A 25952-nucleotide genomic window follows, 5' to 3' on the forward strand; every position below is an offset into this window, starting at 1 on the left:
CGTGTACATCCAGTTCTTTCAAAACCGCCAGCACATTATCCAAAAAGCAAAATCATCTTCCGTCTGGCATTCCGCTCCGAATCGGTTATATCCCACAAAGCTTTGAGATCCAAGGATCGCAAGGCCGTCTCATCAACCTTGTGAAATACGCCCCGCCTGTCCTGGACTGAGACAACCCACATCATTATCGAAGATTGTCCCTCGTAAATATCGTCTTAATTTCCCAAAGATCATGTTTTTATTTGTTTTTCAAGGGCATGGAAGGTAACTCCAACTAGTATCATATGCTCGAGACTACTTATTGTATCAGCTCTATGTGAACTCCCTATTATTTAATTACTCTGGCTGGTATTCCAGCTCCGAAAGCCTTACGCTGTGATGTAAAAATCCCTTGATAGTCTTTCGGATCTGGCCTCTGAGACTACCTGCTGCTGAAACTAGAACGAACTTAGTAAACGAGAGAATAGAGCCAGGCTATAGTAGGATTACTTACCCATTACTAAGGTCCGGCCTTACTCATCGCAAATGTTCGGTAGCCTCTCGATCTGGTCTCCCAATACCTTGAGCGAGACTATGTTGTTATAATCGGGTATACCCTGGTAAAAGCAGGCTCTTTCATGTTTTCCTATTGGCGTCTTATTATATATAAGCCCTTTTTCGACGTAGATCGAAATGCTAAGAATCTGTATATATATACTGTTAATATTAAACAAAGTTTTCATTTTGAAGCCGGTGACTTATATAGCCTTTATCTATAATATCGTCCTCCAGGAGGGGGTTGAGCAGGTCCTTGGTGGTGCTGACCATTTCTGATTTGTTAATGTGCTAGTTGACCAAGGTGCTGAAGCGAAAGGGTCTTCTTACTGATTGATTCTATCTGCTATACCAAATGTAGCCGATAGACGTGAAGAGTATAGGTATTGTATCTATGTATCATCTTCTTTAGGTACAGAATTATTGCGGTGATCCCAAAACCACTTGTAACCAGTAGCACGGTTTCATAACTGTTAATAATCTCACTGGTACTATATGGTTCTGTGAATATGGCTAGGAATGGTATAGGATAGCCAGGAACACCAGCTATAAGCCTCAATAGGTCTAATATTATGCCACTGTATGGCTGTACAAATAACTCAATTGTATTATATCTTCCGCGCGACCATAATATAACTATAAAAGGGTACGTTTGAAGCTATAACCAAGATCCAACTGACGGCATCTACAAGTTAATATACTGGCCTATATCAATCTTGATAGATCGGGGCAGAACTAGACGAATCTGGACTACTTTTCTTAGCTTAGGATATATAAAAGATTCTTCTAGAGTGAAGGATATAAAGGCCTGTAGAGTACTGTAGCCCGAAAATAGTCTATTCGTATAACAAAGACTAATAATCTCTAGGAGCGTAGTTAGGGCCAGAATTACTAATAATACGTAAAGGTACAATTTGGACAAGTAACTCTAGTCTAGGAGATATTACTATGTACTATATAAAAAGAGAATAGTGAGGGCTTGGTGGCTTTAGAGGAAGACTTTATAACACCGTTGGTGGAGCTATAGGAGAGAAAGGAGAGTAAGAGTAGTTAAAGAGATTAATCTCTATCAGAGTTAGCCTTAAATTTATAATAGGGAATATAAAACTTACAATCAAGGTAAGTAGGTTATGTGTTTCCCTAAGAGGAAAACTGAATCCCTGACTCTGGTATACTATAACTACGTGGAAAGACAAGAGAGTAACAGATATCTAACCTGTTGCCTGATGAATCTTGTAGTAAGTACACTAGGTGATATCCAGAATATTAGTAAGGTAACTGAGGTAAGTGGCTGAGAGGGGAAAAGTAAGGTTGATAAAAGCTAGCTCTCTAGCTCGACGGCCAGCTTGGGCGACAGAGTGTATATGAAAGAAGACCATAATAATATTTATAACAATGTAGACAAAATATATGAGAATATCCAGCCGGGACCAAGGTCCCTAGATCCAATATCTGTGGATGAGAGTAGGAAGTGTAAGGTGCCGAGAGATCAAAACGGAGTAGGACTTAATCCAGCTAATTATAGTGGTTCGAGTCTGGATTAGGAAGAGAGCTAAAAAGCAGCCTCCAACGGCGATTGTATAGATTAATGATATATTCATCCTTAGCGGGATCTGTAATTATAATGGACTTTGGAGGATGGTATATGAGGGGAGAGCGGACCTCTTTTAAATGAAAGCTATTAACCACGGCATCGTCATGTCCCTTTTAGTGATATATGTACCTTGTAGCGAAAATTGAAAGCATCAGGAACATGAAGCAGAACACTTCAGAAAGCCTTGACTGAGATTGTTTTCAATGCCATGATGGCTCAGCTGCTGCAGACATCAAAATTAATGAGCTGCCCTTGAGAGCGCTGGGAAGAGAGTGTGTCAGAAAATGAAGGCTATTCGAGACTCACAAATATATCCCTTCTTGCTCTGAATCAATAAATCAGGATCTTCAAGAGCCGCTAATGAAATGGAAAGGGCTATAAAAATGAGGTTGTTCTTTCTTTCTATTCGATGTAACGTTATTGTGGGCACAGGCTTCTTGGCTATTCTTAGCGATTCTGAGCGACCGCGACTTTATCTCATATAAGGACAAGTACATACAAAGCTAGCACTGAAAAGGTGCTGTATGGAAGCATTTGCTTAAACATGGCGGCCCATAGTAAGCAGTCTGGATAGAGTTTTGAATTGAAAGGGGGAGGGTAGTAACTTAAGGGACGTAAAAAAAGAGTCCGCATTGTGTGTGCTCAAGAGGGTTGGGAGTTAAAGAAGGTAGGTTTAATAAGACGTGTTGGAAAATGTGAGTGTGGGGCCGAATCCACAGAAACTTTGTTTTAAATAACTCTACCAACGGAACTCGATTTGTTATTAAGTACAACTTGACTTTAGCTTTGGCCATCAGAAAAACCGTTAATCCTGTGCTCAAAACCTCGCCAATTGTCTATCTACGTCTATCGTTAAGCTCAGCAGCAATGCTGCCCATCCGGACACGGAACAAGAAATCAAGGGGGAGACCGGCGCTTCTAGGGCTCAGATTCACCCCTGTTATCGGACTCGAAGCGTACGAACGTATAACAGCTGCGGCCGAACAACGCGCCACGCAATCAGCTAGAGAGGCTATAATGTGCTTACCTAGTAAGATAGAGGAGATACATCTAGTTGATGAAGGCCTAGCGACACACGTGATCGGAGAATCAGAAGAGGCTTGCGAGTTTGTACCGACTTAGGCCGAGCTTAAAGTCAAAGAAGCTAATGTAGTGCAAAAGACTTCTATACCGATAAATAGGGGGATAAAAGGTAGTTACCTTTTGAGACAATTAAGAATAGAAGTCTAATCATCGGAAATGGCTTGGATATGAGATAAAGAGAGTGGCATTTGGCTCTAGCTTCATCCTGAAAGAGTATGTGCCTTCTCACAATATCTTGTATAGCCGACTTCGTACCCATACTGATTTTTAAGTAGCCAGTATATCAACGAGCTGACCTCGATTGGACCTAGCCTATATTATAGTCTGATATATTTCGAGTTCCATTTCGATGATGTCAGTTACGATGCCAAGAACTTAGCTCTAGAACTCACGGACAAGGCTGTAATTTACCTCGCCAAGTTATGTCCTAACCTTCACTCCGTGCAGCTTCAGGGCACCTCGGGCCTTCAGGACATTATGCTCGAAGCCTTGTTTAATAATAGCGCTAATATCTCCTATGTAAGTTAGAGCTTACCACGCATAGCAGGCATGGAAACAGTTGGTTGGATGGATCGGCCCTCGATAAGTTGCGAGTGTATCCACATTGGGGCACCAAGTTAAACAAGCTCCGACTCCCAAATCAGGGCACAACCTGCGATGGGCGCGATTCTCTCACGAGAGCAGTGCGTGCTCTCACCGAGGAAAGGGATAAGCTCTTGGTCCAGCTGGTCAGCATCTCTGAGTGCAAGAAATGGGGAGATTGGGAGCTCGAGGTCTGGCATACCAACTTTCGCAAAGGAAGGAAACAGATCACTTCATAGACGACTATTCGTTGCGCGGCGCTCACCGAACGCACCCAACAAGGCCAAACCTTGTCGCCAGTGTACATTGACGTGAACTCGTAGATTAGGTAGCGCCGACCCCGATCAGAAGAACGACGACAGGGCAGCAGAGACACTGATCTAGAGGGGATACCGTAGGGCAGCTAGAGTGGGCGGGCGGGGCCATGGAAGCCACGCGCAAAGACGCAAATTTTCTGTTCAAGTTCTGGTTAGGTACAGTACAGTCGTTCTCGAAATCGGCTTGACCAGTACACACTAAATCACTCTTTCCTGGCCCCACTCCCAAGGCCTTAGCGCAGACAATTAATTGGGCTGGCCCCAGCAAATTGAGCGCCGCTGTAACATGATGTTCGTATAGTATTGCTAAGTGCTAGTAAATTAATGTAGTGTGTACAGTACGTCCCGAAACTGGTGCAACCGCCTACACTCTTTGAGTGATTATTTACCCCTTACGCCAAGACACACTAGCCTATATTAGGAAGTTATTCCAGAGTACCTGTAAGTTGTGTGTGTATTGCTTCGTACATAGATTATATAGTAACTTCAGGCATGTATTCACTTGTAAATTCAATACATCTACAATGCCCGTCATTCCAACAAGTGCTCAATAACATCACCCCGCTTCAACTTGGCCAAAATGGGTTTCACTACCAGGCTGGTAGTACCACCCTTACTTAAATAGCGGCCTGGCTTGTTGCCTTGCGTCTCAGTCAGCCAAATGACTAGACAGCTTCCAGAGCGTATCTTTCCGAGAGACACGGCACCTACACTTGGTGGACTGAATATGGCAGGTCATCTACAGCGACTTAAAACAACGCCTCGAAGCCGCCGACACACACCCCCTCTTCAACAAACGCATCCCCTCCGCCTCGAAAGTCAGCTCCTAGCCTCTTTCTTTCTTCACGTAGCCAATAACTCGAGAAGACGACCACCGAGGCTAGCTCACAAACACAATCCGAATCCACAAACAGTGGTTACTGTAGCAGTTCCCATTGAATGTTTGGCTCACTTTACATAGCCAGATCTAGATTCCTAGGACCGCAGATCAAATCAGATAGAACAGGGTTCGCGAGTGATGCGTATGAATTATCCAGTCGGGAGCGGGGCTTAATGACTCCACGAACCCTTCCGCATCCGGAACAGATTTGGCGTAACTGAGGCGGTGTTACAGTAGTAGATGGAGTGCGTTTTTATCTTTATAAAGAACATTGAATGGAGCAGTTTCCCAGCTCTTTCTCCGGGCTATCCTAATTCGCATTAACTTTCGAATACTCACGAAATTTAAAATTAACTAAATTAAAACTTAGTTCCGTCTGTTACGGGAGCTCAAGGAAGGTCAGCCCAGCCTAGACCACTGATTCATCGCCTAGTAGCTTGCTCTCCTTGTTCAAGTGTCAATGAAAAACCTTCGATGAAACTTTCAACACAATACCTTTCCAAAGTTCCTAATTCTACGCATGATGCTGCCTTCGAAAACAGACTAGCCATTAATTGGAACAAGGCAATTTAGCATCACATATATAAAACAACAAGGCCAACTTCCAGCACTAGTGCATAATAGTCAAGGGAAGCTAGGCTGCTCATATAAGACGGATTCCGTCCAACAGCCTCCATACACTCAACTTGCCGTTGGTATTTTGAGTAGGAACTAGACTCAAGCAGTTGGATTCCCTGAGGAAACTTGTTGGGACCCGGCTCCGGGGATGTTCGTCACGTTGCCGTAGAATACCACCAGAACTGCAGCATACGCTGCTGTAGCGACCAAGATCTCCTGGTCTTTGAAGGACGTGCCAAATGCGGCTAGAGATAATCCAAATAACGAAGTAGCACCTATAAGAACTCCGAGGATCTTCCACTTCGAAGTGTCTGGCACGGTCATGATGATTATGGGAACAATGAGCCATGCCGCGGCGATGAAAGCAACAAAGGTCCGCGCAAGTGCATCGGTCCAGCGTGAGTATCTTTTCGGTTTCTCATAATTCCAGTATTCTCCCTGGTGCTGTTTTCTTTCATCCATGGACCAAGCTAAATTTCTAGGCAGGTTCTTTCTTAGTACTATACCGATATGTGCTGAGACGGCTGATTCCGGCCCTGTCGGCACCAATTCGAATTCCAAGTGTATCTCTCAATCGTACCGTCGCTATGCAAAGCCTGAAGTAGGTAGTACTTGTGGGAGTATATGCTACTCCCCCGAGTATATCAACTCCCTGGAGTATATCCTACCTCAACAGCATTGGGGTGCACCAATAGGATATCAACAAGTCTAAATTGCTACAAAGCCCCGAGTTGGAAATTTATGTTGGCATAATAATGACTAATACAAGCGGTCTAATACTATCTCCGGTGCTCCGGTATCCACTCCTGCTTCTGTTCCGTCATCTATTCCTTCATGGGTCACGTGCCATTTTACCGTCACCTAGTTTCGTGGTGTAAATTAGACTCTTGTCGAAGCGATTCTGTACTCGAGTAAACGGTATGGTTGTTGCATTATTTACAACCCTATAACTAGAACGAACCACCATGACGTCGCCGCAGTTTAGAGTCACCAAAATTCTTCCTAGAGTTACATGTAAATGTAATATAATTAAGTGCAGAACCAATGTCACTACCCCACCCTCCGTCCGATGATCAAGGACCTACTGCCAAGACCCAAGCCCAGAGGTTGCATGCTGGTTATGAACCATGGAATATATGATCAATACCGATTGACCGGATCGTCACTATTCTGTGCGGCAATAATGTTGACTTTATGGCCCGATGACTTGCTCGAAGCAGGGTAGCTCTATGGACTGTCCTAGACTTTGTCGTTTCCGGCGACATACTATATCTTCGAGAATCTAGACACTGGGTACGAAAGTTAAACATTTAAGAATATCCTGATGTTTCCGGCATCATCCTCTGATGTCATGCAGATTTACTCCACGATGTCATGTCGTAGGTATATTAAGAACCTGGATGCCGGTAGGTCAGCCAAAACCAAATCAAAGTCTGAAACTCGTAACCATCCTATTATATCTACCCACCCCCGAAAATTTAATACCAGTACTTAACATTAATATTCCCTATGACGGAGTCATCTGATCGCGATAAACAACGTCAAATTCTATATGATCAAGGCTGGTCCGTTGTTTATGGTGATCTTATCAACGAATGGGATCTAATTACTGGCATCGCTTCTATTCCCTTCGGCGCTACTGGTGCCTGGTTCTCGGAACAGCTTCAAGCTCAATTATTGAAATTTCAACAAAGCTTAGGTGACGTCTCTGACGATATCGTCGAACAGGCAAGAACCTACCTAAAAAATCTATGGCAACGCAGAAGGGTCGACGAGGCAAACTTCGATGGGTTAGGGGTCAAAGTTGGAATCCTCACGTATCATCGTCGGCTGAAAGCCTTTGGGGGATGGACAAAAATTCCCAATAATTATCAGCAGTATATGGCTCTGCGCATTACCAAAGCCTTACCAGGGAAAGGGGTCCTTAGCACCACTGGCAAGGCTGTGCAAGGATTCATTCTTCAGACTGGCACAGGATTACACGAGACAGATAACACGTTCGAGTTTGCTGTGGGTGACTGGAATGGAGATGGACGACCTGATTTGTTTGCTGTTAAAAAGAGCAACACCGGCTCGAAGAGTACCGAAGTTCACATTCTCTCCGGTGCTTCCAACTTCCAGTCGTTTATTCTTCAGACTGGCACAGCATTACACGAGACAGATGACACATTTGAGTTTGCTGTGGGTGACTGGAATGGAGATGGACGACCCGACTTGTTTGCTATCAAAAAGAGCAACACCGGCTCGAAAAGTACTGAAGTCCACATTCTCTCTGGTGATTCCAACTTCCAGTCGTTTATTCTTCAGACTGGCACAGCATTACACGAGACAGATGACACATTTGAGTTTGCTATAGGTGACTGGAATGGAGATGGACGACCTGATTTGTTTGCCGTTAAAAAGAGTAATACAGACTCGAAGAGTACCGAAGTCCATATTCTCTCTGGTGCTTCTAACTTCCAGTCGTTCAGTCTTCAGACTGACACAGCATTACACGAGACAGATAACACGTTCGAGTTTGCTGTGGGTGACTGGAATGGAGATGGACGACCTGATTTATTTGCCGTTAAAAAAAGCAACACCGGCTCGAAAAGTACCGAAGTCCACATTCTCTCTGGTGCTTCCAACTTCCAGTCGTTTATTCTTCAGACTGGCACAGCTTTACACGAGACGGATAACACATTCGACTTTGCTGTAGGTGAGTGGAATAGTGATGGGCGGCCCGACTTGTTTGCGATCAAAAAGAGCAACACCGGCTCGAAAAGTACCGAGGTCCATATCATCTCGCCCTAACGGCGGGTTCGAGCTGGGGAACTTGTCGCCGAATATGGCCCGCGAACGGCTAATTCCAAAATTCGTTCTTCTATCTAGGAATCTGATTCTGGTTTTGGGCTACAGTACATCTATGGACTTTTGAGCAGTTTCTGCGTCGAACTCGAAAAAACCTACTACGCCGAAAATCTGTGTTTCTCTTGCAGTAACAATGTCCCGCGGCGTTTCAAGGTCAGACAGTTCACTTTTTACTCCAAATTAATGTAAGAACGTATACAGTAACTAGCGAAATCTGCTTCCCCCCCCCCCAAAGAAAGAAAACCTTGGTCAAGGGAGGTGCCAAAGCCTTCGCGCAAATCTTTTGCCGTTGGAGAATGCACGATGTATAATTCCGTATCTGCCTCTGTAAGATTGTACTGCTAAATATTGGGCGGTGAACCCCTGATAGTGGTGGTATCAATACGTGTCTTACGGTGGTCCTCAACTTCGTATTGTCCAGGAAATAAGATAATCGCCCTAGGGCCCCGGTAGTGGTTTCGACTAAAGAAAAGCTATCTTCAGCCAGGAAGCAGATTTCGCTCGTGACTGTATCATTAGACGTGAATTACGTGAGATTAGTTGGCACAGTGTGGTATTTCAAATGCAGAAAAGACCAGTTTTGACGAATGTCACTAAAAGGTTACATACAAGAAGCGAGGTAAACGGATCTCTCTGAGCGATTATGCTGCTGTTTTAGTGTTCCATAAGGCCTTCCAATGATCCGCGGGGTCGTACAGAACCAGATTCCGATCATCTTGAAGGATAAGAACACATTCGGAAAGATCAGATCCCGTCATAGCGGTTCCTGTCCTCCAAGACGGTGTATTGTTTCTGTCATATTGAACGATATTGTGGTCCGTCTGCGCGACAATGCGAAAAGGTGGATAACCTCTCCCATCGGTGTATGACTGCCAGACAACCGTGTTCCCAGGCCCATACAACACGACATTGCCATCACCTTGACAAATGAAACGGTAGTAACCGTTGTCAGATTGGAGATAATCACCTTCCATCATTGTGTGGTTATTTGTATTGAGACGAGAGCCAAGATTCTTGCCAGATGGTGTGGGTCGGCCCTTAGCTTCTGCAGTCAGGGGAGGCAAATCTGGTGATTGCTTGTTGGTGATGCGCAGAGCCATATACGGCTGGTAATTGTTTGGCAATTTCGTCCATCCGCCCAAGACTTCGAGCCGTCGCTTATATGTGAGGATACCAACTTTAACCTCTAAGTTGTCAAATTTTCTTTCACCGAGCTTTCTGTGTTGTAACAGATCTTTTAGGTAGTCTCTTGCCTGGTTCACAGCATCGCCGGAGATATCACTAAGGCTCTGCTGGAATTTCTGTAATTGGGCTTGAAGTTGCTCGGAAAACCAGGCACCAGTAGCGCCGAAAGGGATAGAAGCAATGCCTGTGATTACATCCCATTCGTTGATAAGGTCGCCATAGACAACGGACCAGCCTTGATCATATAGAATTTGACGTTGTTTATCGCGATCAGATGACTCCGTCATTATCGAAACAAAGCTTCGGAGATGTAATAGGACAATCAAAAATAAACAATGATTTATGTGGCTAGCCTACCGAGATCAAGGTCGTTATATATCTAGAAGTAACAGTTTATCGATGATGAGATTTATATGACGTCATAGAACGATAATAGAGCTATTAGGATCTTCTTATGCAAACGGGTTTTCATGTACTTTTGTCTTTACTATTCGCCATCTGGATCTTATAGATTTTCAGAAATGTATAGATATCGCCGGAAGAGACAAAGCCTAGGACAGTCGATGAGATTGCCAAGCTTCTAGGCGGGGTCATCGGATCAGTACAAGTGACGAACATAATACGGATAACGTACGAGTGCTTAAAGTTAATTGATAATTAATGAATTAAAATACAGGAATAGTTAATATCTTGCAGTAGAGTTGTCGTGGCGCCGGCCTTGCACGGTTACGAGATCTGTCAAATCGAGGCGGTAGTGGGTCCCGTACGATAAAACCCGAAACGATACGCCGATAGAATTCACCAGAGCGTCTGTACGTATAGTGTAATGTCTTGGCACTGTATTAAAAGAAGTGAATTCAATTTTACAGGTGGCTCGATAAATGATTCGCACTAAGGCCTTGGCAGCGGGGCTAGGGAGAATGACTTAGTGTGTAGTGGTCAAGCCGATTCGAGAATGACTGTAAACATGGTTGTGTGTCAGCTTCCACCAAGTGTGTTCCAGGGTGTCAAGAAGAGAGGACTGTAGCTGACAGGCTGAGTTTTATGATAAGCGGGTTCATGAGTAGTCTGCAGGTACAGTAAGCAAGTAATGCAAGTCACTATTTGCAGGTTGGGTGCCAAGTAAGCCCCCCCAGACCATCTCTTGGGCATAGGAGCGGAAGGGAAGTGACAGGTCGCCAGATTCTTGACTCCCAAGATCTAGTGTTTGACTTATTTTGCATTTCCATCGAAAATTCTAGTTCCCTTGGATCGCCAATACAGTTACGAAACGAATCAACGTATTTTAATGATAGTAAATCACGGTATCGAGATTGGTACGGGAATATTGATATTCCGGTCCTATTCCTAATAAGGTCTAGCATTTCTTGGCCGTGGGGCTAAATAATCACTCAAAGAGTGTAGGCGGTTGCACCAGTTTCGGGACGTACTGTAAGAGAATAGCTTGCATATGGAAGCCAAAAGTGGGTCTCCGCGAAAATACCCCGTGGATAACAAGCTTGGTGACTACAGTTGTTTACGGGCAGCAGCCTTGCGGCAGCTGATGATGTAGGCCTCAGCGAATCAAGAATAGTAAGACTATCGTTACAGCATGTACTATAACGCCATGGTAAAATGTCGTACTAAAAAAAGAAATTTAGGCACTGAAAAGGGGAATGCACTCTGGCAGCCTGTCAAGCAGGCGGGCTGAGAACAACAACAACAACACCAACAACACGTCCTAGTAGGCATAAGCTATGTTAGGGGAATCACACAGATAGCATTAGTAGCGAGTAACAACTGTGTGGAGGATACCTCTATGCAGCAGAAACTGAGTATAGGAAAGATGTGTAGTGTGTTATTCATGCTCAACCTAAGGAGTGAAGGTCATGTAAATAAAGAAACCAATTGTGCCTTAATAACAAGGCTGTTAATAATTCTCCACCAAATCCCCACTGGAGTACATAGTACAGTCGAAACCAGCGCCGCCTTTTTCGCACTTAACTTCTGCAGGCACAAATTCTCCTATTTTCTAGAATTCAATTACTAGTATTTTATATCTAAAAGATCCAAATGAGAGAAGCAGGGAGCTCTATTATTATTCCTATAAATCTAACCAATCTACTAAAGGTACTTAATCTACTAAGCATAATAATATAGCACATTCTGTGCTGTGTAACTGAGGTAGTGCTAAACTAGCTAGGAAGGCGAAGAGAGTGGATAAATTACGGACTTAAACTGTTTTCCTCCTATTAAATATTGTCAGGTGGTGTGGGCGGCTCGCTTGTGTATTTTGTTATTTAACTGCGGACAGAAGTTCCTCTTTTGTCAGTTCACACCACTACCCTAGCCTGCCGAATAGCGAAATCTATCAAAAGCGTCGCACGTAGACTGGCATTATGGCCTTCGGACTAATATATACTCCAGTAGTGGTTTTCATCACACTAGGCTCACTTGTACTAATTGTGATACTAATAGTGTATCTGCTATACTTAAAGCACCAAGTTTCTAATAATACTACCTCTTAGAGTGGCCGTTACCGATCGTATAGAGCAGTATTCAAATCCCCTTCATTATTAGACGAAGTGTTTCTAGAGCTATCTAGTATACCGGGAGCTATTATATTAGATACTAATGAGTGGGTCATTATATTCGAATGACTTGTCTCCCGTCCTATCCCAGTTTTGAATCTAATTAGCCTAATTGCGGATAGGCCAACTACTATATTATTGAATGTTAATACTACTAAAAATGAACTATCAGACCTGCTCAAAACTTATGTCCGGGCGGCGTAAGAGGCTTTTAGTTAGATGTCCCAGGCTTTCATTATCCGTAAGCTAATAGGTGATCCCGGGCTTAAGTGTACATTTGATACAGACTAGGTTTGTGATCTCTCATTTAAATATAGTGACGTTGTAAATGGTATATATTGTGTTGACTACGTTAGAGACAGTGGTATGACCGGATATAAGTGTATTGAGCTAGGTCTCGCTGCCTCTCTATTATATAGAGGGTATTTAGAGATAGGGTTGATATTATCTGCTATCGAGCTGTACGGCCCTAATAGCGCAGAATCTTTATAGAATAGTGTAACTAAGAATATAGTTGTATTTGTTAATGAGACGTAGCTCTGGAGATATAAGAACGGAAAGCCTATACTGCTCAAGTCGGGCCCTGGTAGCTGGCTGTACTCTGCTATAGCTGGATAGCTGGTAATAAAGAGTATTAAAGCTATGACTGTAGTGTATTTAAAAGAGTAGTAACTTACTGGAAGAGTATTATATTATGTATAGTATATATATTAGTAGTAGAAGCTGAAATGTTGGCTCCGATTTAACCTACTTTTTCTGCGAACGAAGACCGTGAAACCTTTAAAGGAAAGCTTTGTATGAAATGAGATAGAAATTGAATGAAATAGGGGTAAATTAGGAAAGCTGTATTGTTTTAGGTTGATAATTACTTAAAAAAATATCAAGTCAAAAGGATATTATCTGTGGTAGTATATATTAATATACGATTGAACTGGAGAGTAACTCTAATAAACTTTCTGCCTAGACGTGCTTCGATGAATGAGCTACGGCGACTCTGATTAACAATCGAAGGGCTTGTATGGCGCTCACGGAATGTAGGTTGGACGACCTCAACTTTGCAGTAGAGGGCTTCGAATACATTTTCGAGTGTTATTATATCGAGGAAGATATCTAGCTCAATCTCAGCTGAAGTGGCGATTTCTTTGTCTAGTTCTGTCGCTCCCGTGGACCTATGATCACCTTGAACAACATTTTAATTATTCTATATCCCTTAATTATCCCACTTCATTTACTTTGATAAGAAATGAAACGATTCTAATTCTTACTTGAGAGATTTATTCTACTGTCAATTTACTAAAAAATTCTGCTTTAGTTCAAAAAATAGTCGATTTTCCTGTCCCAGCTAATCTATGTGACCAGAATATGCAATTTCCACATGGTGACTAGGCCTACCCTATAAAAAAATCGAAGTCGCGCAGCGGATCGCCCAGCAGGTCCGAGGCGGATCCGCTTCAGATGATGTGCAGGAACCCACTCACTATCAGCTTCCTAGTGTTTAAGTTTCGTACATTACTAAAGACGGTACCATACAAGGTGCATTTTACGTTGTTCCCAATTCAACCTGGCCCCTTCAATGAATGATCAGCGCTAAGACCTCGGCAGTGGGGCCAGGAAAGAGTGATCGAGTGTGTACTTGTCAAGTTGATTTCGAGAATGACTGTATAAATACTCGAATAATCAGGAAAATAAATATGCTACTGTATCCAGTGAGGACCGTTTCCTGTCCAACAGAATCACTTTTTCCTGTGTAGAGATGCCTAATGTTAAAATAAAGTTATTCAGATTGAAGACCCTAGAATATCTTTGATGGAGGTCTCCTTGATTCAGAATTTTCTTAGTTGCGTGACAGAGCCAGATAGGTGGATATCCAAGTTTATAATTATGGACTAAATGTAAAGGGTTCTCCCCAATATAGCTTTTCCGGAACTTATAGCACTTGGGCATCTGTTCCCACAATATTTTTTTAATGTTTTTCTGAAACTTTGTTATGTCAAAAACAAAGTCCCTGAACAGAACTGCTGCAGTTTCCTGGCCATTATTGCAGTGTCAGAGATGTTAGACTTTAGGAACAAAGAGATGATGAATTTAGATTTGAAAAAAAACTCAGCTCTGGACCAGATGCAGCTGAGATTCAAACCTTTAAGCGAGGTATTTTATTTATGGTATTCTGTTCCAAAGGAAATGTGAAACAGGCCGACTAACCATCCACTAAGATGAAACTGGCTCTGATTTAAGTATTTAGCTCGATATTGTATAGAAGACTGGATGCTATTATTTGATATTGAAAATTAAGATAGGAACCAAACTTTCTCGTATCAGATATATAGCCTGGGCGAAGAAGATAGATCCTTACTTACGTTATACTTATACGGTATCTCTTGATCTTACAATTGCTACAAGACTAAATACTGTATTCCTAAAATCCCATCCTTGGAGATCAAGTGAGAGGTAATTATACTAATTGGTATCTTTTTACTAGTCTAGTAGCTTTAGTTAGCTCTATAGTGAAAAGAAATCTTATAGAAACGCTTACTGTGCTTAATGTACTCTAACTATCTATAGTCTAGTAGATATAGGGAAAACTAGATTCTAGTAACTCTTCTTCTAAATATATAATATTGTTACTTCCTGAGTCCAGAAACCTACAATCTTTGTTAGTTTCTGAAAGATCTTTCTCTGTAGTGAAACTATTGTCCCTTTCTTTAATATTTAAGTCTCCGTAATATAACAGGATCTCGATAAGCTTATTTTCACTTTCTGCTGTTCTTTCCGATATTTATAAAATAATATAGTATAAGTTAGAAGTATCGGGTAGTAAAGGGATTATCTTAATTTATAGAAATTATGGCCGTATAATAATATTCGGTAGCTTAAGATTGAAATCATATAGTGACCGGTGAACCATATATTATAAAGACGGGTAATCATTATTAGTATTAGCCCGCTATATATATATCTATACTCTTAAGTTAGAATTCCTGCGGTATGTTGATAAGGACTATCACTGAGCGTTGAGATAGTTGATTCATCGGGAATGGATTTTGGAAATAAAGGGTGGGTGGAGTGCTGGCCCTACTAGAAACCTATAGTTAGCCTAGATAAAGAATAATAAATTATTCGCCTCATCAATATTGTTAACCTAGGCAAAACGTATTCTACTACAGTTAGCTAGAAGAGATAGCTAAAAATAGTACTATAGACTTAAATTAACAACTGATTATCTATAGCCTTAAATTCCTACTATAAATTTTATTTTTGAAATGTAATCGATATATGTACAGACTTTGAAATAAAGCCAATTCTTATTGACTACTAGGGTATAACTGTTGTGTAATATTGAGAACTAACTGTTTACGATATAAGATCGTCTTAAGGCCATAGCTATAGAGTTTTATACATCACTAAGAATCTATATGCTTTTAATAATTAATATTAGTAGTAGACCGTTCTTAAGACTATATGATAATAGTTGGATTTGTAATAAAGCCTAGGAAACCCTATAATTAACCTACCTATTACTGTATATTAGAGATAGTAAACGTGCTTCTTAACTGCTGGAAATAGGATATTGAACACTTGAAGAAGTGCCTTTAACCTAGCCTACTAATAATTACTAATCTTTGAAGATCTATTGCGATAAAAGTAGTTAAGATAATATATACTAAAAGCCAGTGTGTATAGGATCTAAGGAGACGTGGAATATACTAGGGATATGTATTGATAGATTAGTAATAGTTGTCCTTCCGGCTGAGCTACTAGGTGATAATAAATTGTATATTTTTGTGTGTGTGTGTGTGTATGTGTATAGTATAGTGATAATGATAATGATAATAATAATAATGATCTTATCTACTCTAACCTCTCTTCTTAACAGTTGATTCTAAATCGTATCTTTTATGCTGATAACAGATTTATTTTTAGCCTAGAGATTAAATCTACTCATGAGGGTTAGGGTAAATGGAATTCTTATTATCATTACTGTCCACACAACTACATAGGTTATCAAGTATTCAAGTTTCCCCAATCTCTAATTATATGACTAGTACTACATTTTACTCTTTAGGGACTTTATAGATTATTCTAGTTTACCTACTTCTATCTAACTAGAAGATAACTATAGACAATTTCAGGTACAGTAACAAGTTTGTCTTTAGATGGCCAGATAATTTTTTCTTTTTGTTACTTCATTAAATTATATTTCTTTGGATAGTATATTGCTTGAACTAATTCTAGTGTAGCTTTATCTTTCATATATCCATGGTTAGCCATATGTGTACCCCGAATAAGTTGATTCTTATCTTTATAGTAGAGAGTAATATGCAACCCTAATGGATCTTTTATTTGAATCCTATTTATACTAGTTGTAGGGTGGGCCTTAGATCTAGTATTTTATTAGAACGTGATAAAACGAATAGAACTCGTATGGTTCTGTGAGTATATAATATAAGCTGGCTTAGGATGCTAAACTTGCCTAATAAGAATTGCTTTAGGGTATATTTTTCTATCTCTTGTAGTCTGATAGGCTAAGGTAATTAGTTAGTATATATATTTCTGGGACCTTGGGATTATACCTTTGTAAAAGTAATACTTAATCACATTGAGAGTAGATATTTTATTAGATAGGGTTGGCTAAATAGAGAAAATATTAGAAGAATTCTAGAGATTACACTGATTTATAGAGACTCTAGACTATATATATAACCTATAATCCTCTAGTAAATAGCTAGATTAAGTCTCTAAACTATTAATAGACTAATAGCCACTACTATAGTATAAATTCCTAGTAAAGTATCTAGTAGTAGGTATTAGTCAAACAAAATCTAGTAGCTCCATAGATAGGTCTTACTTAAGTAGTACTATTATATAGGAACTGAATATTACTTCTCTATTAGAAATAAACAATCTCTCTACCTAGAGTCCGGTACATATAAGTTACTATTGTAAAGTAGTATATATAATTAGCTCTTAAAGTTATTTCTTAAATAAGATTTCCGGAAGATAGTTATTCCGGTCGACCTTTATCTTTGGGAAGTTACGTATAGAAACCTTTTCTCTACACACTAAGGAGTAGCTAATATAGACTTATAGCATAAACTTATAATAGTTGTTTATAAAATATATACTATAAGGTATTTAATCTCAGCATAAATTCGGTCTTTTTAGACGTGTTTGGTGCTTTCTTATATTAGTTTACCTTCCAGCAAAGCTAGATAAAGTCAGTATTACTATAATTGAGCTTACAGCCTTTTCTATACTACTACTCTTATATCTAATTTTCTTAAGACTGATAGCTCTCTATATTATATTTATAAGCCTATTAAAGAAGTAAAAAAACTAGAAAACTATTGTATAGGAGGATATTACCCTATAAGTATCGATAATTATATTTATATTTACTATTAAGTGGTTTAAAAACTTGGCTATAGTATATACTTGACTATCTGGCTGGCCTAAGATTAAAGAAATAGTAAATATATTTCTATTAAAGTGTATACTGTAGATTTAAACCCACTTGAATTTAGTATTCTTTCAGAACTTTCTAACTTATAACAAAGCCTAAGTATAAGTTTAGAAAAGATAATAATTTCTTAGGTACTAGATAGTTTTGAAATTTAAGGACCTAATAGTATATACCTATATTATATCTTAATTCTGGCACAAATAAGTCTTTTAGATGTAAAAAATACCTCATATAACTACCTCTTTTAATTGGAGGTTATTTAGACTTTAGTAGTATAACTAGCTCTTATAGTTAAGTATATCTATTCTTAGGGATTTATCTACAGAGATCTTTATTATAGAAATATTCTCCTCTAGTTACCATCTAATCTAAGTCAACTTTCTGTGGAGGAATTATATAATACATACAGAGAACCGGAACTTATAGTAATAAGGTATTTTAATAGATAATCTCTTCTACTAAATATTCTACTAGAGGCTATTTTACCAATCTAGCTTGGTAAAGTAAGTAACAAACTCAAACTTCTAGAGACTAAAATCCTGCTTAGTGATTTTAGCAAGGCCTTTTTCTATACTAAGTAACTATAAGACCTAGGGTCCTATAAGCTACAGAGGAGGTCTGAATAGCTTCAAGAAATACCTATTAGGTAATAGATAGAAAGATTTGATGATTGACTAAGTAATCAATAAGGATGGTGTTCAGAATAATTGAAGATGATGATGCTCTTAGATTTGTCTGGAGGGTGCAGGCCCTATATATATCCAATAGCTTCTTTATAATAATACTATATTATTTTGCTATTAATACCTCTCTTATTTGGAGAGTAAGTTTAGGCGACCTTAGATCCTATTTTGTATAGGTTTAGGCGACCTTGGGGTTCTGGATATATTAACCTAAATAGGTATAATTATCCTTATATTTAGAATATCTTTTTAATTAAACTTCTTAACTATATCTTAGTTATATCTTTAACTAAGTTATAGTTAGATTCTTTAACTAGATATATTCAGACTAATAAGAAAGAATAAACTATATATATATATTAGAGAAGAAGAGAGATTAGTTATATACTTAAGAAAGTAAATATCTATCTTTCTCTTTTAATATAGAAAGACTAAATACTAATATACTATATTTCTAGGTTTATAGTCTTATAATCTTTATTAATACTAGTCTATGATATTGTAAAAGCTTTCTAAAACTCTAATCTAAATAATAAAAGATTCTTCTAATTTAAGATATTAGAATATACTAGAACTTAATCTTTTTTATACTTTACTAAGTAAAGTATCTTTAGCTTTTTTTTAATTAGTTTTATCTAGAGAAAAATAAACTATATCTTATACTTAATTAAGAGTAATAGTACTAAATAGATTACTTTCTCTAGATTATAGATTCTTATTTTAAATATATAATAGCTCTCTCTAGAACAAAGAATATAATAATTTATTTAGTTTTTATAATTTATAACTAGTTTTTTAATTATCTTAAGAAATCTATTCTCTAACTAAGGAAAAAAAGAGTTTCTTAGAAGAAATTAATATTTACTATTTTTAAGACTATACGGAAAAAGCTTAATAAATATTATTCTTAGACCTATAACTTTTATAGTAATCTTTTTACTATTATAACTATTCTTTATCCTTAGAAGAAGTTAAGATTTTTTACTATTTAGAAATAGATATAAGGAAAGAATAACTCTCTACCCTAGAATAAAAGATATTAATAATATCTATAGAAATATTTTAAGACTTATAAAATCTAATAACTTAATAATTAAGCTACTAATCTATATAAGTATAGCTCTAATTATAGAAATTTTAATAATATTAAGTATTTAGTTAAAAACTCTATAGTAGGAAAGTTATAAAAAAATAATTAGGATAAAATTAGTTAGTATCTTAACTTAGGTCTATCTTTAATAATTTAATATTATATAAATTATTACTAATTAACTCTAGAAATATAAAAATTAAGAAGTATTCTTAGTTACTAGAAGGATTATAAATAAGAATATCCTTTACTTATATATCTTATAAAAGACTTTCTTACTACTTCTATAACTAGTATAGGAGTTAAGTATTTATTTAATTTAGTTTATAATATATACTATTATTAATATAGTTTACTAAGTTCTACTATAATCTAGGATCTAATGATACTTAATTATATCTCTAAGTTTAAGACTGAAACTATAGATTTAAATATCTAGAAAGTATATCTCTTACAGTAGAAGATAGAGATAGAGTAAGAGGAGAGAAAAGTATAGAGAGAGAAAGATAAACTAGAGTCTATTAGTGATAATAAGAAAAAGGATATAGTTCAGAATAAAAGAGCTTTAGTAGTAACTTTAGTAGATTAATTACTAGATACCTAGGGGATAATCTTATATAAATCTAAGTCAGAGGAAGATAAGTACTCTGACTTAGGTTTACTTCCTCTATTAGAGACCTAGCTTTAAGTATTAAGTAGAAACTGTAAACAGGTAAAATATAATAATAATATATTTGTACCATATTAGATTTGATATAATTAATTTTCTGTTTGAATATATAAAAGATAATTTTTAGCTATAATAATTATAATACAATACCTCAGAATAATAAATATATTATGTACTGTTAAATTCTCTAGTATTTATCTTATTTAAAGGCCTATAAGCCGGGCTAGCCTACCCGCGGGCTTATTTAGTAGCTAGTAGCTTAGGCTATAAGCTGCTAAGGAAGCCCATAGCCTGTAACTAGCAGCCTACAGACTTACTTTTAGGCCTGTAGCCCGGGCTATAGGCTATCCGGGCCGCTAAAATTAGTGGCCCGGATAGCCCGGGCTCAGAAGCCCACAGGCTTTAGCAAGGTCTAGAAATTAGATATATAGAAGAAATTAGAGAAAATTAACTATTACTAAAAACTATAGAGATATCTATAGGTAAGACTACTCTTAGAGGTAAGAAATAAGTTAAGCTATATCTTTTAGATATAACTATTATACTCTTTATAGAAAGTAAGATTAACTACTATAGTTATAGAATAGTAAGTAGAGAAGATATTAGTCTAAATTATACTAGTATCTATAATCTTAGATTTAGAACTCTAATATAATACCTTAAAAAAGTTTACCTACTTATCTATAAAGTAAAGAACTATCTACAAAACTTAATTTAGTTCTTGAGGAATTATAATATCTATACTAAACTTACAGACTATTATTTTTAGATTTTTTTAATATAAAGAGTAGATAAAGTACTTTAAGAAGAGACTAAGTATAACTAAAGATTCTTTACTATAAATAATAATAACTATAAGATTTTAGTAAATAAACTTTAGGTAGTTATTTAATTTCTTTAAGTATAGAGAGACTTAAGTAAAGAATTTTAGAAAATTAACTACTAATAAAAGAGAAATACTCTTCTCTATCTTAAGTAATAGTTACCCCTAAGTATTATTAGATAGAGTATAAAAGAATATAAAGAGAGTAGTAGAGTTTATTTAGAAGAGATATATTTTATTAGTTCTAAAATCTAACTCTAAGAGAGTATCTATAGGGATAAAGAGACTTAAAAAATAGTATATTATATATAATCTTAAGAAGAGAGAATAGAGATATTAAGTAAATATAATAATTAGTAAAAGATCTATAATACTTCTACTATACTATTTAAGAGAAGTTACTATAACTCTACTAACTCTATAAAGAAGTTTTTACTCTAGATTCTCTAGTTATTTTTTTAATACTTATATTTATTAATAGTACCTAAATATATAGAGGGCTAAAGGGATAATAGTATAGAATAAGGGAAGTACTTAGGTTAGGTGGAGAGCTTATTAACTATAGATTAGTCCTCTAGTATATTCTTAAAGGCTATACTATATACTTTATATTAATAAGTAAGTAAGATAAAATAGGTAGTAGATTTATAGAAAAAGTAGTAGTAGTATTTCTTCTAGAAGTTTAGTAATAGTTAACTAATAATAGTAATAAGTAGAAACTCTTAATAGTAATATACTAGATTAATAAACTAATAAAATTAGTTATTAAATCCTACTTTACCTTATACTAAGTTAATAAGACTATCTATATTATAAAATTTCTAGATATATATATAGTATATCTCTTTAAGATTAGTAATAATATAATCTAAGTTAGTAATTATAGTTTAGTATATAGAAATTATTAGTAACTATAATTTAGTATAATATAGAGTAATTTTAAATTACTTACTTAGTTAGTAGATAAGGTATTAATATTATTAAGGTTATGATTACTAACCTTAATACTAAGAATATAGTTAGTCTAGTCTATAATAGAAAAGATCTTATAGAATATAGTATTACAGACCTTGCGACAAGGGGCCACAACTTACTAATAGGCCACCAAGAGCCAACCAAACTAAAGGGGCATATATTAGCTCTAGGGATTACATATATAATAATAGGTACCTAAGATACCCCTAGAACTATAGGTTGAGAACAATTATAGATTACGTAATAGGTAGCCAGAATTAGCCTCTGGTTTACTAACCTAAACTATACTATACTTACCCACAATATAGCTAGTGTGACGTACGAACAGGTGTTCTTTCTACCATTACCTATATTACACCTAAAGTATAAGTGACAGGAAAAGACCTATATAACGTCCCAACAATATAATAGGATCCTATTCTATTACTAGAATAGGAATCCTAACTATAGGATAGAAAGGACTAGATATATATTAGATACTCTTTACGTATATATATTTAGTTCTTTATAATTAATTAATCTAAGTTACTATAGTATATCTTTTAGGATTATACTTTATTTAGTTTTAGTCTTGTAATAAATATACTATAAGTAGGGGAGCTTTTTAGACTAACCTACTTAGTATACTATCTAGTACCTTCTTTAAAGTTACTCTATAGGATCTAAGTCTGTATAAGACTTAGTATAGTAATAGTATAATTATAAGTTAATACTTAAGGAGTATAAGTAATAGATATTATAAATAACCAATAATATAGATAATAACTAGTAAGTTATCTACTTAGATCTAACTACTTACTGTAACTAGTTAGCTAAGTATATAATATATTAATTACCCTATTAACTGAAACTCTAAAGTTTAATTATTATAGTACTAGTAGATAGCTATAGTAAGAGTAAGGTACTAGTATCTATACCTCTACAAACTTAGTCTTATTAGAAGAAACCTAACTCTAATAAAGAATATAAGAATATATAAAAAGTAGAAATTTAGTAACTTAATCTAATTATTAAGAATCTTAAGAATTACTTTAAAAATATAGGTAGTAGTTTTACTAAGTATATAGAAGGTATAAATAATTATATTAAGTAGATCTATACTTAGCTTAGTACTATCCTACCTAATAATATAATTACCTATATATCTAAGCTACTAAAGACAGAGAATTTTAACGGAACTTACTCTAAGTTATAAGACTTCTTTATACAAATAAATATATACCTTAACGTAAATAAATTTAAGTTGGTCAATAAATCTAATAAGATTATATTTATCTCAATCTACTTATAAGGATAGATATAGGACTGGCTTAAACCTTATATCTAGGAATACTATAAAAAAAGTAGTTTAGAATAGTTAACTACTATAATAGTAATCTTTTTAAGCTATAGTAAGTTTAAAGAATATTTTAAGAAGACTTTTAGTAATATTAATACTAAGAAGACAGCTAAATAAAAGCTAAAATAACTTTAATAAATAATATTAGTATTAGTATATACTACTGAATTTATATAGTAAGTAGCTATTCTTAGATAGAATAATTATATATTAATTCCCTACTACAATAAAGGACTTAAATTATATATTAAGGATAAGCTAGCACAAAGAGATAGACCTAAAATAATAGATAAACTTATTAATTTTATAGTCTGTATTAATAACTAGTTCTATAACTAATAGATACAGAAATATAAGGTAGAAGGATAGTGATAAGACTATAGGTACTTATACTATTAGTAAAACTAGCCTTAGCAATAGTATTAACAATCTAATTAGAATAGTGACCTATATAGTCTACAATCTATAGAACTTAATATAGTAAGATTATCTATAGAAGAATAGAAATATTAAAAGGATAACTAACTCTGTTTTAATTATAGTAAACTAGACTATATAGTGAAGGACTATTATAGTAAGAGGGATAATAAGAAACTATAGTAACTATATATAATCTAAGAGAGAGAAGTATATAATACTATAGGAACGGAAAGAGTATAATAACTTTGTACTATCTAAGAGAAAGGGTAATCTAAGATAAATTTCTTAGGAGAAGTCTAGATATAAGATAAGTAGACAGTAGAATAGCTACTATAATATACTAATAGAGAAGAGTTATCTAAGTAAGAGATTAATAAGATCTACTAAACACTTAAAGAGATTAGTTAGATCTAAGGAAACTATAAGGAAAGAGTTAATTAGATTATTAATACCTTAACTAAACTTTATAAGGAATACTAATAGCAGAAGACTAAGTCTAAGAAATAGGAGTTTAGAGCTACTAGAGAAACTAATATAGCTTTAGTCAACTTCTAGCTTATAGAGTATAATAGATAGGAATAGTATCTATAGATTAACCTAAATACAGTAGAAAGTTAAGAGTAGATCTAGTATACTTAGGAACCTATTAACTCCTAAGAACTAGTAGATAGATCCTAGAAGTAGAGTATACAGATCCCAAAAACTATAAATAGACTCCTAGGAACGCTAAAGATTCTAAGAATTCTACTTTAACTTCTAGGAACAATCTATAAGTTTCTCAGAATATTTTAAGAGTTCCCTAGAAACAATAAATTTCTAAGAACAGTTAAAGAACTTCTATAGTACTAGATAACCCTTACTAAGGAAGAAATTTAAGAAATTACAGAAATCCTAGAAATCCTACTAGAGGGATATTGGATAAGTTATAAAAAAGAGTAAGAACTATAATAATTCTATAAAATAGGTAGTATAGTCTCTAAAGACTCTTATAAGTTTCTCTTTAATAATTCAGATAATAATAAACTAGTACCATATATTACTAGTACAGAAGGAATATACTTATACTATAGGGAAGACTATACCTATATCAGATATATATAATACCCTGATTATAATCTAAGAGCTATAATTAGATATTATAACTATAACTATAAGATATATATATAAGGTAAGCTAGACTATAGAGATATTGAATCTAAGTTATTACTATAAATATAATACCTAGAGTAGAGATAGTAACTTATAGTAATAGTATAGGGAAAATATATAAGAGTAAAAGTACTAATAACCTTCTATAGAGGAAATAAGATCAGTATATAAGTTATAATTGACTTAGGAGCTATAGAGAATTTTATAGACCTAAGATATATCTCGACTGAAAGAGTACTAACTATTAGAAAGGATTAAGTTACTCTACTTATTAGACTTAATAGAGAAAAGTTAAGTAAGAAAATTACTTACTATACTAAATAGATTAATATAGTTATTAGGAACTATATAGAGTTAATATACTTTAATATTATAGACCTAGGAGGGTATAAAGTAGTACTTAGTATTCTTTAGCTATACTAATATAGCCTAAGAATTAATTAGTAAAAGGATAAGATCTATTTTAACTACTATAACTATATATAAACTATAACTAGATAGACTAAAGAAGAACTACTAAGTATTAAAGGGTCTAGCTTTAGGATAGTAGATACCTATTATAGCCTATACAAGGTTAACCCTAAGTAGAGTTAGTAGCCTAGAGATAGAGTATTAGGAAGAATTATAGATATTAATATTATTATAATAATAGAACAGTAACCAGATATATTAGATAATAAACTTAAGAATTATATTATAATACACTATAAATCATAATAAACTCTCTATACAATAGAGAAAGAAATATAGATACCTAAGAAGTACTATAAGTACTAGGATATATTTAAGCTACTAAAAGATAGTATACTCCTAAAGTATAGTCTATTTAACTATAAGATTAGGTTTAAGAAAGGTACAGAATTAATCTTTAAGCTAATCTATTAGTTATCCCTAATTAAAATAAAAACCTTAAGGGAATATATTAATAAAAACCTTAAGAAGAAATATATCTAGTATTTAATATTGTTAGCTAGATATCCGATTATCTTTATACTAAAAAAAGAGAATAAGCTTTAACTTTACATAGACTATCAGTAATTAAATAATATTACTATTAAAGATTAATACCTATTATCTTTTATTTAGGAGATATAGAATTATATCTAGAGAAGTATTTACTTTACTAAAT

The 25952-nt window shown here is 35.5% G+C and overlaps 4 protein-coding genes across 4 annotated transcripts; 1 reads left to right on the top strand and 3 right to left on the bottom strand.

Moving 5' to 3' along the window:
- Positions 1 to 336: 336 nt before the first annotated feature.
- Positions 337 to 497, bottom strand: N7533_013288 (ferric-chelate reductase; the record flags this gene model as incomplete). The annotated part of the gene is made up of 2 exons (XM_057109938.1): positions 337 to 437; positions 494 to 497. 2 exons carry the CDS (start codon positions 495 to 497, stop codon positions 337 to 339), a joined length of 105 nt encoding a protein of 34 aa, XP_056952640.1.
- A 5210-nt stretch (positions 498 to 5707) lies between these two features.
- On the bottom strand, positions 5708 to 6070 carry N7533_013289 (uncharacterized protein; the record flags this gene model as incomplete). Its single annotated transcript, XM_057109939.1, has 1 exon — positions 5708 to 6070. One exon carries the CDS (start codon positions 6068 to 6070, stop codon positions 5708 to 5710), a length of 363 nt encoding a protein of 120 aa, XP_056952641.1.
- A 1047-nt stretch (positions 6071 to 7117) lies between these two features.
- N7533_013290 (FG-GAP repeat domain-containing protein) lies at positions 7118 to 8401 on the top strand (the record flags this gene model as incomplete). Its single annotated transcript, XM_057109940.1, has 1 exon — positions 7118 to 8401. The coding sequence occupies one exon, from the start codon at positions 7118 to 7120 to the stop codon at positions 8399 to 8401; it is 1284 nt and encodes a 427-aa protein (XP_056952642.1).
- Positions 8402 to 9099: 698 nt separating this feature from the next.
- N7533_013291 (uncharacterized protein) lies at positions 9100 to 9930 on the bottom strand (the record flags this gene model as incomplete). The annotated part of the gene is made up of 1 exon (XM_057109941.1): positions 9100 to 9930. The coding sequence occupies one exon, from the start codon at positions 9928 to 9930 to the stop codon at positions 9100 to 9102; it is 831 nt and encodes a 276-aa protein (XP_056952643.1).
- Positions 9931 to 25952: the final 16022 nt, after the last annotated feature.

Source organism: Penicillium manginii (genome assembly GCF_028828005.1).
Source record: "Penicillium manginii strain IBT 31320 chromosome Unknown utg000011l:1.0-1395921.0:1.0-1396616.0, whole genome shotgun sequence".
Taxonomy (NCBI): domain Eukaryota; kingdom Fungi; phylum Ascomycota; class Eurotiomycetes; order Eurotiales; family Aspergillaceae; genus Penicillium; species Penicillium manginii.